The 12,373-nt window shown below is 42.7% G+C and overlaps 1 protein-coding gene across 7 annotated transcripts; it reads right to left on the bottom strand.

Annotated features, from left to right (window-relative positions):
• Window positions 1-1,326: 1,326 nt before the first annotated feature.
• Window positions 1,327-12,163, bottom strand: LOC308479613 (complement factor H-like). Of its 7 annotated transcripts, XM_081010351.1 has the most exons (9): window positions 11,907-12,065; window positions 11,244-11,343; window positions 9,779-9,943; window positions 7,915-8,106; window positions 6,076-6,171; window positions 5,444-5,614; window positions 4,272-4,472; window positions 3,194-3,373; window positions 1,327-1,529 (listed from the first exon to the last, which is right to left on the bottom strand). In XM_081010351.1, the coding sequence occupies exons 2-9, from the start codon at window positions 11,305-11,307 to the stop codon at window positions 1,498-1,500; spliced, it is 1,101 nt and encodes a 366-aa protein (XP_080866477.1). In that variant the 5' UTR covers window positions 11,308-11,343; window positions 11,907-12,065; the 3' UTR covers window positions 1,327-1,497. The 7 variants fall into 7 exon arrangements, with proteins under 7 accessions (XP_080866477.1, XP_080866480.1, XP_080866479.1 ...); XM_081010354.1 differs by having other exon boundaries at window positions 3,194-3,271; window positions 4,272-4,445; window positions 5,448-5,614; window positions 9,779-9,987; window positions 11,244-12,163; XM_081010353.1 differs by having other exon boundaries at window positions 3,194-3,271; window positions 9,779-9,987; window positions 11,244-12,088.
• Between the last annotated feature and the right edge of the window lie 210 nt (window positions 12,164-12,373).

Raw genomic sequence — 12,373 nt, 5'->3', positions numbered from 1 at the left:
GCCCCCGTCTCCCCGGCAGTATCCCAACAGATTCGTCCTCTAAGTGTCGTGGCAAGCCACCAGGATTGCCACCTGGCTGGGTGGGCAGGCAGCGCAATGTGGCCCCGCTTGGCTCTTGACGGGGTTGCGGCTGGGTCTGCCTCTGAATACCAGCTCCTGGAAATCACAAGTGGGGAGGATGCTGTTGCACTCGGGCCCTGCTTGCAGGATCCCCATAGTTGCCAAGTCATAGTTGCTAAGCAAAGTTTTACTTCCTGCGCAACTTCTTCTGAACGCTGTATGGAATAGCACATGATTCTGACCTTTGGTGGGTTTGTAAGTAAACCATTTTTAACTTACTAAACCTGCGGTCTTTTTCTGTGCAAGGGGAAGAGAGAAACTTTGAAAGGAACTTAGAAGGGCATATTTTAAAGGTCTAATAGCTCACGTTTCCACACTTTGCTTTGCTGCATGCTTTGTGATTTTAAATCTCTGCTGGGGTTCTCTCACCAAAGACACTTGGATCTTGGCATCCAGTAATTCTCCTTTCTATATATATACCTATCCCGCCCCCCTTGAAACAATACTGCCTTCATCTAGGCTGGCTTTTCAGGTGTCAGACACCTGCCCCTAGTCCCCAGGGTACAAACAAGATACTACATAGGATGCCCTTTAACTGGCTGTGGTAGAACTCTTATTTTGTTCCGCATGGGAAAACCTGGTTTGAGCCATTTTCTGCTTTTAGAGCTTAAGTGTGCAACCCATATATTCATATTACTTTTCATTATTTCTGTTAGAACTTGCTGTAAAATTTGGACTTCAATTCATTTCAACTTTACCAGTTTATGTCTTTATTATCTTAGCCTTTATAAATAAAAAATACAACCATCTAGTTAAGTGCCATAAATTTCTTCCAGTGCTCTATTTAAATTTTCTGTGAATATTCAAGCCTTTTCTTGGTTTGCCTAACCTTATGTAAAATTAGTTGCGAGCCAAGACCCCATGACCCCACAGTTGCCTAAGGGGTGAATAACCAGACATGACACAGCATATGGTTTTATGGATTCAAATAGGCCACAACTTTATTGGTTACAAATGTGAATCGTTTGGCATAGGCATTGGGTGAAGCCAAATTATATCTCTCCAACCCATCTGCTGGGAGTCCATCTAAGGGTAAATCACCACTTAGAGGGCCCTATGACCTACACCAAATAGAGTTACCCTCCAGGGGGTCCCTGTTGGAGGAGTGCTATAGCCCTAGCCCCTGTTAAATAAATGCTTCAGTTCACAACATTGTGACATATGTATAATAAAGGGTGGAGTTATTACAGATATAAAGTCTTGCTATTTTTATATTAAAAAAATAATTTATTTGTACTGTGACTTTCTACACAAGGCAGCTAACGGCATGAATACAAACAAACAACATCCATAACGATAAAAAATCAAGAAAGAATTCAAATCATATAAAAATAAATAGCATATATACATTAATCTCCAGGCGCTGGTGAGGTTGACCTACTGAAGTCTTCTCTCAAATCTGGATGCAGCTGTAATGTTATGGGGGGGGGGGTTGAGGAAATACAACACATGTTAGATTCTTTATACAGTGGTACCTCAGGTTACAGATGCTTCAGGTTACAGACACTTCAGGTTACAGACTCCGCTAACCCAGAAATAGTAACTTTGCTTCAGGGTGAGAACAGAAATCGTGCGGCGGCGGCAGCGGGAGGCCCCATTAGCTAAAGTGGTACCTCAGGTTAAGAACAGTTTCAGGTTAAGAATAGACCTCCAGACGAATTAAGTTCTTAACCTGAGGTACTACTGTCCTAGCATGCAGCACTAAAACGTGTTGCGAAATGAGGCTTGCTGATGGGAACGAATTGAGAACACTCACTGTACAGTTAGCAGAGCACAGGAGCCAACTCCTAGGGGCCAAGGTCCCTTCGCCCCCACCCCAATAAAATATTTGAGGGGGCTACCTCCCAGAAATTGATAGGCATTGTTATTCAAATGTTGTGGAGGCATAACTTTCCTCCCCCCTGACCCATATTTCATACAAATTGGCACCCTTTCAGCAGAGCAAGGATAGCTAAAATGATGCTCTTTGTGTGTTCCTGGAGCTCCTCCCAATATCCCTGATCTGCTGAGGGCTCATGAGAAATGGAATCCAACATCAGCAGGGCATCATGTTCAGTATTTCTGAGTCTTGGTTTTGATTGCTCACTATCTCTTATGGTAGCAAGTCAACCCAAAGCCATTAGCCTAGTGTCCAAGCTGTGAATATCCCTCCTCATCCCTCAGTTGAGATTCAGAAAGGCAACTGGTTTAGCGAGCTATAATATTTCTACTAAGGGAGCACAGCAGTAGCAGCCACCTGTTGTTATTTAACTGTTATTGGAATTTTAATCCTTTTTTGAGGTAATAAATAAATCATCCACCAATTCCCATCCAGATGGGGGAGAGAGAAGAAACAAATCTAGTGCCTATACAGGTTGGAAGTCGCAAATGATTAGCCACTGGGGTGGGCCAGAATCCTGCCAAATAGCAAATAGCATTTCTGAAGTTCCTCTCTTGCTATATACTACTTCCTCATATCCAGCCAAGTCAGTGGTAACCATCTTGCCTAGACCAGAGGACTGAGCCTCTGGTCTCATAAATCTGAGCAGATTGCTATGGAACCATTTATGAAACCTAATCTAATTTCCTGTTTGGGCTGCAGTGCAAATACAGAAATGTGCCACTGTAAATAAAGGATTTATAGGATCACACTGAAAGCTAAGGGCTCGTCCACATATCTGTTTGATATCTAGGTCCTATAGGTTTTTCTTTCGCCCCACCGCTTTGCCCAGAAAGACCTGCTGTTTACTGCTGAATCGGAACAAACATTCGTTGAGTTTTCTGCAGATCAGTGTTTGTTCCGATTCAGCAGTAAACAATGGGTTTTCCCAGGGAAAGCAGTGGGACAAAAGAAAATCGTCTCCAACCCCTGCTTAGAAATCATAGGACAAACAGGAGCGTGGATGGGTCTTAAGTCAGCCCAGAGGCGTGCAGTTCTAGTCCATGTCCCCTCAAAACCTTATTAAAGGAATTTGTTGGTACAGAACTATCATGGCAGTAAGGGTATGGAGTTAATGTGGCTTGTTTAAGGCAGAATCAGATAGGCTGTATCCACAATCCGAGGTGTATTGATCAGTTATCAAGTAAAGCTTACACATGGAGGAACAACTTGGAGTAGGCGACCAGTCATTTTTTGTACACGTGGCCGTTGCTTGATTTTCAGGTTGATAGCCTGCATCACAACGAAACGAAACGTTATCACCCTCGATGAAGTTATTCTTAGAGTCGTAAATTACGTCACCATGTGGCAAGGGTTTAGGAGGGGTGCATTGTCCTAAAGGCAAAACGAATACATATGCATGAATGGAAAGAGAGGAAATGTGTACAAAACCTTTATTAGAGAACAGTACGCAAAATACTTTTGGACATCCTGGTCCAGAAAGCAGCTATGGAACAGGCCCCTGTATGAAACCATGGAAATCCACTGCCAAATATTGAATGGCAAACACTATGCAATACTGACCAAGAGTCTCTTGCTTAGTATAAGGCAGCTTCCTAGTATAAGTTCCTAAGAAACTTACTTTCTTAAAAAATGAAAGAACCAAGATTCTCCGAATGCTACATTCTGCTACACCCAAGATGATATTCAGCACTTTTTAGGCATGCCTGCAGAATAATGGCGCGCACACACAGGGATTGTCATAAAGCAGGTTTGGAATGAATGTTTGCAAATTCTAGCCCTATTCAGGCATTCAAAAAAAACCATGTGATAAGGAGTGGGTGGGAACTTGCACGCGCATCCCAAATCTCCCTTGTTGCACAAGGGATTTGAAATGCCAAGAAAGGGCTCATATTTACAAGCAAGTTTGAAATGTCAGGTGGGAAAAACATAGAAGGAAGGTGCCAGCACCAGGGAGCTATGGCAGCCTTCAGTTGCATCCAGCTTCTGGGTTCCGGCAATATCTCGCCAATCTCTCATAAGATCTTGCCGCATCCTGGAAGCTACAGCCATGCAACCCCACTAAGTGAGGCTTTGACAGAGTGACAGCAGAGCGGGAGTGGAACCTTTCTGTTTTGACTCAGGTGATGAAATAGAACGGGTCAGCCCTGCTTTTGACTTATATGCTACTTCCATCTTAGGTAGACTAACTCTTTGAAAGCACCTCAGCAGCCATCATTAATGTTGCTGGTGCCTTCTTAGCTCAAGGAGAATAAGAGAAACATACACTTACTGAAGCATTTCGGTTCTGGATCCCAGCCCAACTTGGTGCATCTAATTCTATACCAGTACTTTTTATTTTCTGGCAGAAAGCCGTGCTTGCATCTGAAACTAATTGTCTGTCCCTCCTTTTTTGGAAAATAGACGTCACTGTAGTATGTGTTGGACCAAGATAGTGCTCCATTCTCTATATGGGGATAATCACATTGCTTTGCTTTGAAAGAGATAAAACAGAGACTGTTAAAACAGATAAACACCTTCAGTTATTTTGCTTGACGGTACTCAATTCTGTTTGTTAATGCAGGTTTTTCCAATGTTAGCCTAATAGCCCCATTGACTCGCCAGTCCTAAACTCTGTGAATTGTGAATATTTCCTATTATTCTTATGGAACCTGTAATGTGGCTCTGATATTGGTCCCTGTAATGTGGCTCTGATACTGGAATGGTTTTCCACGAGGATCAACATAATTGTATAGTGATACTGTGGTACCTCAGTTTTTGAATGTCTCCATTGCTGAATGTTTGGGTTTTCGAATGGCTTCCATTTTCGAATGCACCTCAGAAGTCAAATGGCTTCCACTGTGTGTATCCACAGTTTGTTGGATTGGGAATGTAAGGCCTTGAGCCAGGCCGATACCATTGCTCTCTCTTCAGGGTTCTTTGAACAATTCAGTACATATAGACAACTTCTTTAGTGTGCTAGTGGATTTAAGAACTGGAGGTGGGGTTTACGGTTCAGAGAGGAGCTGGTACTTGAAACCATACAAGTGGCAAATTCAGAATGCCAGCCCTGGCATATGATATAAACACACTGTTAAATTGTGGGTGAACATATCAGACGACACAGCGATTCTTCAAACAGCTCTTGTTTATTCACAGGTCAGAACGGAACTGAACTGAAGGGTTCAGGCAGCCTGCTTATATAGAGCTCCACTAGAACGCAACAGTAACCATTTTCTGTAACTATCCAATTACTGAACGTCACTTTCGATCCCTTATTTGCATATGTGGACCTGAACTATCTACAGTATCCCCCTGCTGGCCCAGGGTGAGAACTTCAGTACATAACACACCTTGGGGAAAAGTAGATGAAAAACCATCAAAAATACAAAACAGATTCCATTATCAGTCATTGAGATTAACACTACATGGGAAAAAAAATACTACAACATGAAAATTACTTACGTACACACTTTGGAGATGGTAACCAGCCATACTTTGTACATTTAAAAGAGCTCTTGCGGCTTTCCAGCTGATATCCCTGATTACATTTAGCAGAGATCACTTCCTCAAATTTGTACTGACTCTTTACAGGAAAGAAGTTGCCGCCACCTATTTCTGGGGCGGTGCACATCACTTGTGGTGAAACAGAAAAAGGAATTTTAGGAAGTACGGTTAATGTCTTCCTCAATACCGCTCAGTAATTGCAACATATAACCACCACCACATGGCTTTTAAAATTAAATGATCATTCTAGAATGCAAACTAGCCACCCCAGCAATCAACAGTGGCTGCCATCCTGCAAGCACTTAGCCTCAGCTCAAAATGCATTGCAATGGAGATCAGTGATATGATCTTCCAGTGTTTTTTTTAAATGAAAATCAATTGCACAAGAAGGGGACTGCAAATTTGACTGGAGCAGCGGCAATATGGGAGGGCTGTTTAATCCCTTCTTGCCTGTTTTAGGACACCCCTCTCAGCTGAGTTTTGCCCCATGAACTTAGGACTGAGAAAAATGCGAAACTGAGAGACTGGCAGATCGGTCCATCCCTATTGCAGCCTAATGGGTAACAGGGGGCATTGCATCATTCTGGTACCTGGTGTGGAGAGATCTGATGCTAGCAGCAGCAGATTCTTGGAAGTGGTGGCACCGGCAGGGATGTCACCAGTGATGGAAGTCTCTTGGTCAGACACTGGAATGACCCAATGGAATAACATATGTTATAATGGTAGAATAGGTAAGATATCTTATGAATGCCCTTTCTAGCATCTAACATCTCTGTGTGATGCTGGAGGCATGTGCCACACCTCTGTTGCCCATAAATCTCTAACACCTGTGGTCTCCAATCTGAAGGCATATATGATCATTGCCAAAAGTTACTTCATGAAAAGAGGCACAGTCCCTACCAGCCAGTTCAAACTAAATGCACATTACACTTTGGTTTGCAGTGGCATGTAAAAACAGATGTGGAAAGGTTTTTGAAATGACATGTTCTGGTTTGCAATCGAATCATCAAGGTGAGTGCATTATAAAAAAAATATTCTCATACATTCTTCTGTTTACTAGCTTCCTGTTTCATTGAGTAAGATAGCACAGGGCTCTGTGAGGGAAAGGGAGGTGAATTTTGATCATGGCAAAAGTCTGATTTAAATGCTACCAGAGTAGCAATCGTCCTTTGGTTGCTTCCACCTGACAAGGTTAATATAAAACATCTGCACATATGTCTCAGGTAGCTTGCAGACCCTCCTAGTGTCCCTATTTTCTAAGGACCATCCTGGATTTACAGAAGCTGTCCTGGTTTCTGTTTTAACCCTGGAATGTCCTGCTTCTCCTTAGGACATCCCTATTTTCATCAGACAGTATGGAGTTACGTGACCCCCGAGCCAAGGAGATAAGTAACTATACAGTACAACCTTTAGAAGACATCTGAAGGCAGCCCTGTATCATTTTATTATGCTTTTATGTATGTTGAAAGCTGCCCAGAGTGGCTGGGGTGTTGTTGTTGTTGTTGTTGTTGTTGTTGTTACCACTACTACTACTATTACTACTACTCTTACACTTACTATTAATGAATTGAGCATCCCTATTTTCATTGGAGAAATGTTGGAAGGTATGAGCTTGTTTGTTTCCATATCATATCCATGTCCACTATTATGCAGGGGTGGGGAGCTAGCAGCTCACAAGCTAAATACCTCACCAGACTCCCATCCTCTTCTTACCCTGTTCCTCCTTCCCAGAGGTAAAATGATAAAAAAACCTAGACACTGCAACTACATACAGTGATACCTCGGGTTACAGACGCTTCAGGTTACAGACTCCGCTAACCCAGAAATAGTACCTCGGGCTAAGAACTTTGCTTCAGGGTGAGAGCAGAAATTGTGTGGTGGCGGCAGCGGGAGGCCCCATTAGCTAAAGTGGTACCTCATGTTAAGAACGGACCTCCAGAACGATTTAAGTTCTTAACCCGAGGTACCACTGTAACTTGTATTTCCTGGCTTTGGTGACAACAAAACTAGGCAGATGAATTTATCCTCACTTAGAAAGGTTTGTTTTCACTTCCATAGGCATCCAGCAGTGGTTTGTGTAAGCAATCCAATAGGATTTTATTAAGGTCATTTTACACAACAACAACAGCCGGATCCAATGATCATTATGCTGATGATGATGATTTCAGCTCATTGGTAGGAGATTAAGGGATTTAGAGGCTATCCAAGCAAATGGGAGAAGGTACGGGGAGATGCTTTTAAACTGGAAGGTGATGGGCTCATGGGTTTTCTGCATAAAGCAAAGACCCATTTTGCACTGAATGTGGGCAAAAGCAGAGCCAAAATTTGATGGTGTCAGCAGACCATCTCAAACACAGCAGAAACACACACCCCATGCCCTTCAGATAAACCCCCCAACTGATGTGAAATAGCATTATCAATACAGTTACCGACAGGGTTACAGGATGGCAGATCCATGTTCCCATCAATGCACGTTCTCACAGAAGGAGAGATTATTATGTATCCTTTCACGCATATGAATTCCAATGTATGTGCATTTTTAATCAATTCTGAATGTTTTTGCCCACCGTACAAAAGCAGGTTTCTGGCTTCCAGCTGTTGTTTTGTGATAGTGCAGGGTGCTGAAAGAAAAGGAAGAAAGAGACGGGGTCATCTTTGGAATTGGCTTCTCCTATTCAGCCTTCCAGGTCTGACTTTAGATTAATTGCATCCCTAGGAGTAGCTTATAAATCTATGGCCTACAAATGACATCCAGCTTTTGCTCAATTCCGAATGAAAATTAACCCACATATTAACTTGGGTTCAAATGATATTTTTTATATTATAGCCCTTTTCAGATTACAGTGGTACCTCGGGTTAAGTACTTAATTCGTTCTGGAGGTCCGTTCTTAACCTGAAACTGTTCTTAACCTGAAGCACCACTTTAGCTAATGGGGCCTCCCGCTGCTGCCGTTGTGCGATTTCTGTTCTCATCCTGAGGTAAAGTTCTTAACCCGAGGTACTACTTCTGGGTTAGCGGAGTCTGTAACCTGAAGTGTCTGTAACCTTAAGCGTATGTAACCCGAGGTACCACTGTAATTTTAAAGAAAAAAACCTAGTCTTATACATGGAAAAGTATGGTATATTCTCTTGTCACATTGTCATATTCTCTTGTCCTTCCAAGTGTATTTGGATTCCAGCTCCCTTCGGCCTCATAGGTCCATTGGTCCTAGCCCTCAACATCTAGGCCAGGCTTCCTCAACCTTGGCCCTCCAGATGTTTTGAGACTACAGTTTACATCATCCCTGACCCCTGGTCCTGCTAGCTAGGGATCATGGGAGTTGTAGGCCAGAAACATCTGGAGGGCCGAGGTTGAGGAAGCCTGATCTAGGCATTCAGGGCAACCTTTTCAAATCAATCCCTGTGCACATTTAGCATTAGCACTCCATGCAATTGGTACTTCTATAAAACCAGGAGTCCTGATCACCTAGAGCAGGTGTGGCTAACCTGTGGCCTTCCAGATGTTGCTGAACATCAGACACAGCTGGCAGGGCCAAATGTCAGGGAATTTAGGCGTTGTCCAACAGCATCTGGAGGGCTACAGGTTCCCCATCCCTGATGTAGAGTGCCTACATATGTTCAGATGGAAGCTAAGTCAAACTGCTACATTAGCAGCACCGAAATGACCTCCCTGGGGTGCAAGCCTGGGCAGTGTGTATGGAGGTCCTGGGCTGCCCAGATGACAAGACCGGCCTCTTGGCTTCACTGATGTGGTCCAAAGGAAAGCAGAGCAATGTGTGTGGCACCAGCTTTGCTGCAAGAGTTCCTGGAAGGAGACTGCCCTCTAAGGGACTCCACTCTGGATTTGTGTAGCCTTTTCTTCTCTTGAAGATATCCCACAAGGCAGAGGAAGTTTAGGATCAGAGATTTCCTTCTCCTAGATAGGCTACCTCCCCAGGTTGACAAGCCCCATCTACAGCACATGCAGAACCTTCTTGACAGTTGGACCCACTATTGGTCTTGTATGCTTAATCTACCAGAGCCTGTCTTCACATGTAGCTCACTGCAGGTTTGAGACCCATTGGCTACCCTCACCTGGTTTAGCTAGCCAGTTAAAGCCATTTCCTGTAATTGTGGCTACCCAATAAAAGTACATTGTTATGGGGTGGGTGGGTTGTGCTATATCCAATCCAATTCCAACAATATAATTTTATTTTGAGATAAGTGCATATGATCCACAAATGCTGGAGTTATCCAGTTTCACAATGTGCCCTATCCACGTTACTTAAAAGTTGACAAAAATAGTCCACTCACCAAAACACTTTGGACGAGGGGTCCATCCATCTTCCTTACATGTTATCCAGCCAGACCCTTCCAAGTCATACCCAGGGAAGCACTTGTACTGTAACCGGTCACGTTCCAGATATTGAGCTCTTTTATTCTCTATGATTACTCCAAAATCAATGTCAGGTGTGCACACTGAAATTGCATTTAGCATCATCACAGTCACTAAAGAAAAAATCCTTTTCAAAGTAGAATGATAATTGATCAAAGCTGTAAGTTCCTGAATACAAATCAAAGGTCACTTCCACACCAGCTCTTTTCTCTAGGCATTAGCATCCTTGGCTCACTCACTTTTTAAGGAGCATCCAGATGACATCATTGTCATCCCATTGGATTCCAGTGTTTTTAACAGCAATGGGAACAATACATCACAACGCCAACCATCACAACAACAAAAATCAGAATTACAGCAATAGCAACACATTGATGTATAGCTAATACAACACCACTAAAAGTTAAAGTTTACTAAAGGAGCGTCTTCACCCCCATCGTTGAGCCCAGACACAGGTCCAGCTCCGAGAGCCTTCTGGAGGTTCCCTCACTACTAGAAGTGAAGTTACAGGGTACCGGGCAAGAGGGCCTTCTCAGTAGTGACACCCACCCTGTGGAACACCCTCCCTCAGATGTCAAGGAAAAGAACAACTATCTGACTTTTAGAAGACATCTGAAGGCAACCCTGTATCGGGAAGCTTTGATGCTTTATTGTGTTTTTAAATTTTTGTTGGGAGATGCCCATAGTGGCTGGGGCAACCCAGTCAGATGGGCGGCATATAAATAATAAAATTATTATTAATATTACTATCAGCAGTGGCATACAAAATGCCCTATATATGAAAGCATTTTGTTGATATAAACACAAGATTTCACAAATAAGAGCAGAATCATTCAATAGTAATAATAATAATAAAATCTGTTCAATAAATGTAATATAATCACTACACCTAAATTTCTAACCCAGGGCAATCATAATCATAACTATATTTCTTACCTGCCTTTATGACCGGATCCCAGGACTGGTTGCAGCAATTTAAAATACGTTAAAATCTATTTTTAAAAAAATTAAAGATGAATGCCCTCCAGCTGTTGCTGGAATCCTGTGATTTCTTTATGTTGACCTACCTGGTTGGGGTTGATAGGTGTGGGAGTCCCACAACATAGGGAGGGCAACACATTGTATACCCTGTCCTTGCCTATCAATTGGCCCTGCAAACACAAATTCATGCAAACCAGCTTAGCACCACACCATATTATTCTTGGAACTATTGATGGAATTATTTGCAGAATGCCACAGCTTTAACGGACAAAAACGCAGACCTGAATTTAGCTCCTAGCCTTAGTTCTAGAGGTCTTCTGAAATAAATAATTTCTTTTTAAAAAGAGAGCGTGCCTGCTCTTTCACTGCATGAAATGTTTGTCTTTCGACTTAATATCTTACCATGTTGGAATGTGCAGCATGTCCATAGAAGAAATGAAATAATACAGAACAGCCGGTTCTTCATTATGCTTCAGCAGAATAGAGGATTCCCCTTCTGTGACTACATTTTGCAAGGAATGACATTGTGAATATACTTCTTCTCCTTTTCTTGCACCAGTTCAGTTCTTTCTTTCCACCCTATGCCTAGGTTTCTTTTTTTACTGTGGCTTTTGAAGTACACTTGTTTGGCATAGCATCGAGGGAAAGAAAGCATCACCAGCATTCAGCACTGAAACGGTTTGCAAACCCGCAGAGATGTTTTGTACTGCCATCCTAGTATTAAGGACTAAAACAAAGTCCGGCCTTCAAATAGAACCTCTGTGGCCCTGTTCACATACATCACAGCAAAGCAAAGGGGGTCCCTCTTGTCTGGGATAGGAGAATTGGTGCAGAATGAGCAGAGCAGATCTTAATACAACATTACACAAACTACGGGTTGGAAGAGACAAGGATGCCCTGTCAACATCAGTAAATTGTTTTCAACACCAGGGTAATGCTTGTGCTCAGGTTCGCGATCTCCTTATTTTCTCTACAGTAAAAGCAGCTCCTCTGGAAAAAGCGTATGAAAATAAGAAAGCAAAGTAATGTTGACTTCGGAACCAGAGTAACTCAAAACCAACCCACCAATGAAGAATTTCCCTGATGCTCAAATGTGAAAGAAAGTGGTGGTAAAGAGTAATGGGATTCTGAAAGAAGACCGAGCACTCTCTGGTCACCTCATTATGATGTCAGGAGGTCAGAACATTTGGATGACATACACACTGTCCCATCCTCTGGGTCCTTTGTGTCATCACAGAGAATTGCCTGGAGACAAACTGACTGGATAAGCCATTTTCTGACACTGGTAGTGACGAGGCATAAGTCTTAAAATATGAGATCTGATATATTCTGTCTTCTTTTTCTACTCGAATGCCTAATTTTGCTTGTTTCTAAGGAAAACAAAACTAAGATGCAACAACAACAATAATAAAGATTTTGTTCCTTTAAAGAAGCAGACAGTGAAGCAGGCTGCTCCTCACTCGCTTCTGAAGAATCTTCCATCCCGTTGCTAAGCAACCATTTCAGGGACTAACTGTCAATGGATGGACCCT

This window comes from Podarcis pityusensis (genome assembly GCF_964106645.2).
Source record: "Podarcis pityusensis genome assembly, chromosome: 6".
NCBI lineage: Eukaryota > Metazoa > Chordata > Lepidosauria > Squamata > Lacertidae > Podarcis > Podarcis pityusensis.
Note: the sequence above shows the minus strand (reverse complement) of the source record. Positions and strands in the feature narration are given on the sequence as shown.

What these genes read in the sequence shown, in the direction of transcription:
- LOC308479613 (XM_081010349.1), bottom strand. Translation starts at nt 11,269, where the DNA reads ATGGACATGCTGCACATTCCAACATG. An exon ending in ATGCTGCACATTCCAACATG is followed by an intron (nt 9,988 to 11,243) that starts GTAAGATATTAA and finishes TACTTTGAAAAG; the next exon opens with GATTTTTTCTTTAGTGACTG. An exon ending in ACCATCTCCAAAGTGTGTAC is followed by an intron (nt 4,473 to 5,443) that starts GTAAGTAATTTT and finishes TCTCTTTCAAAG; the next exon opens with CAAAGCAATGTGATTATCCC.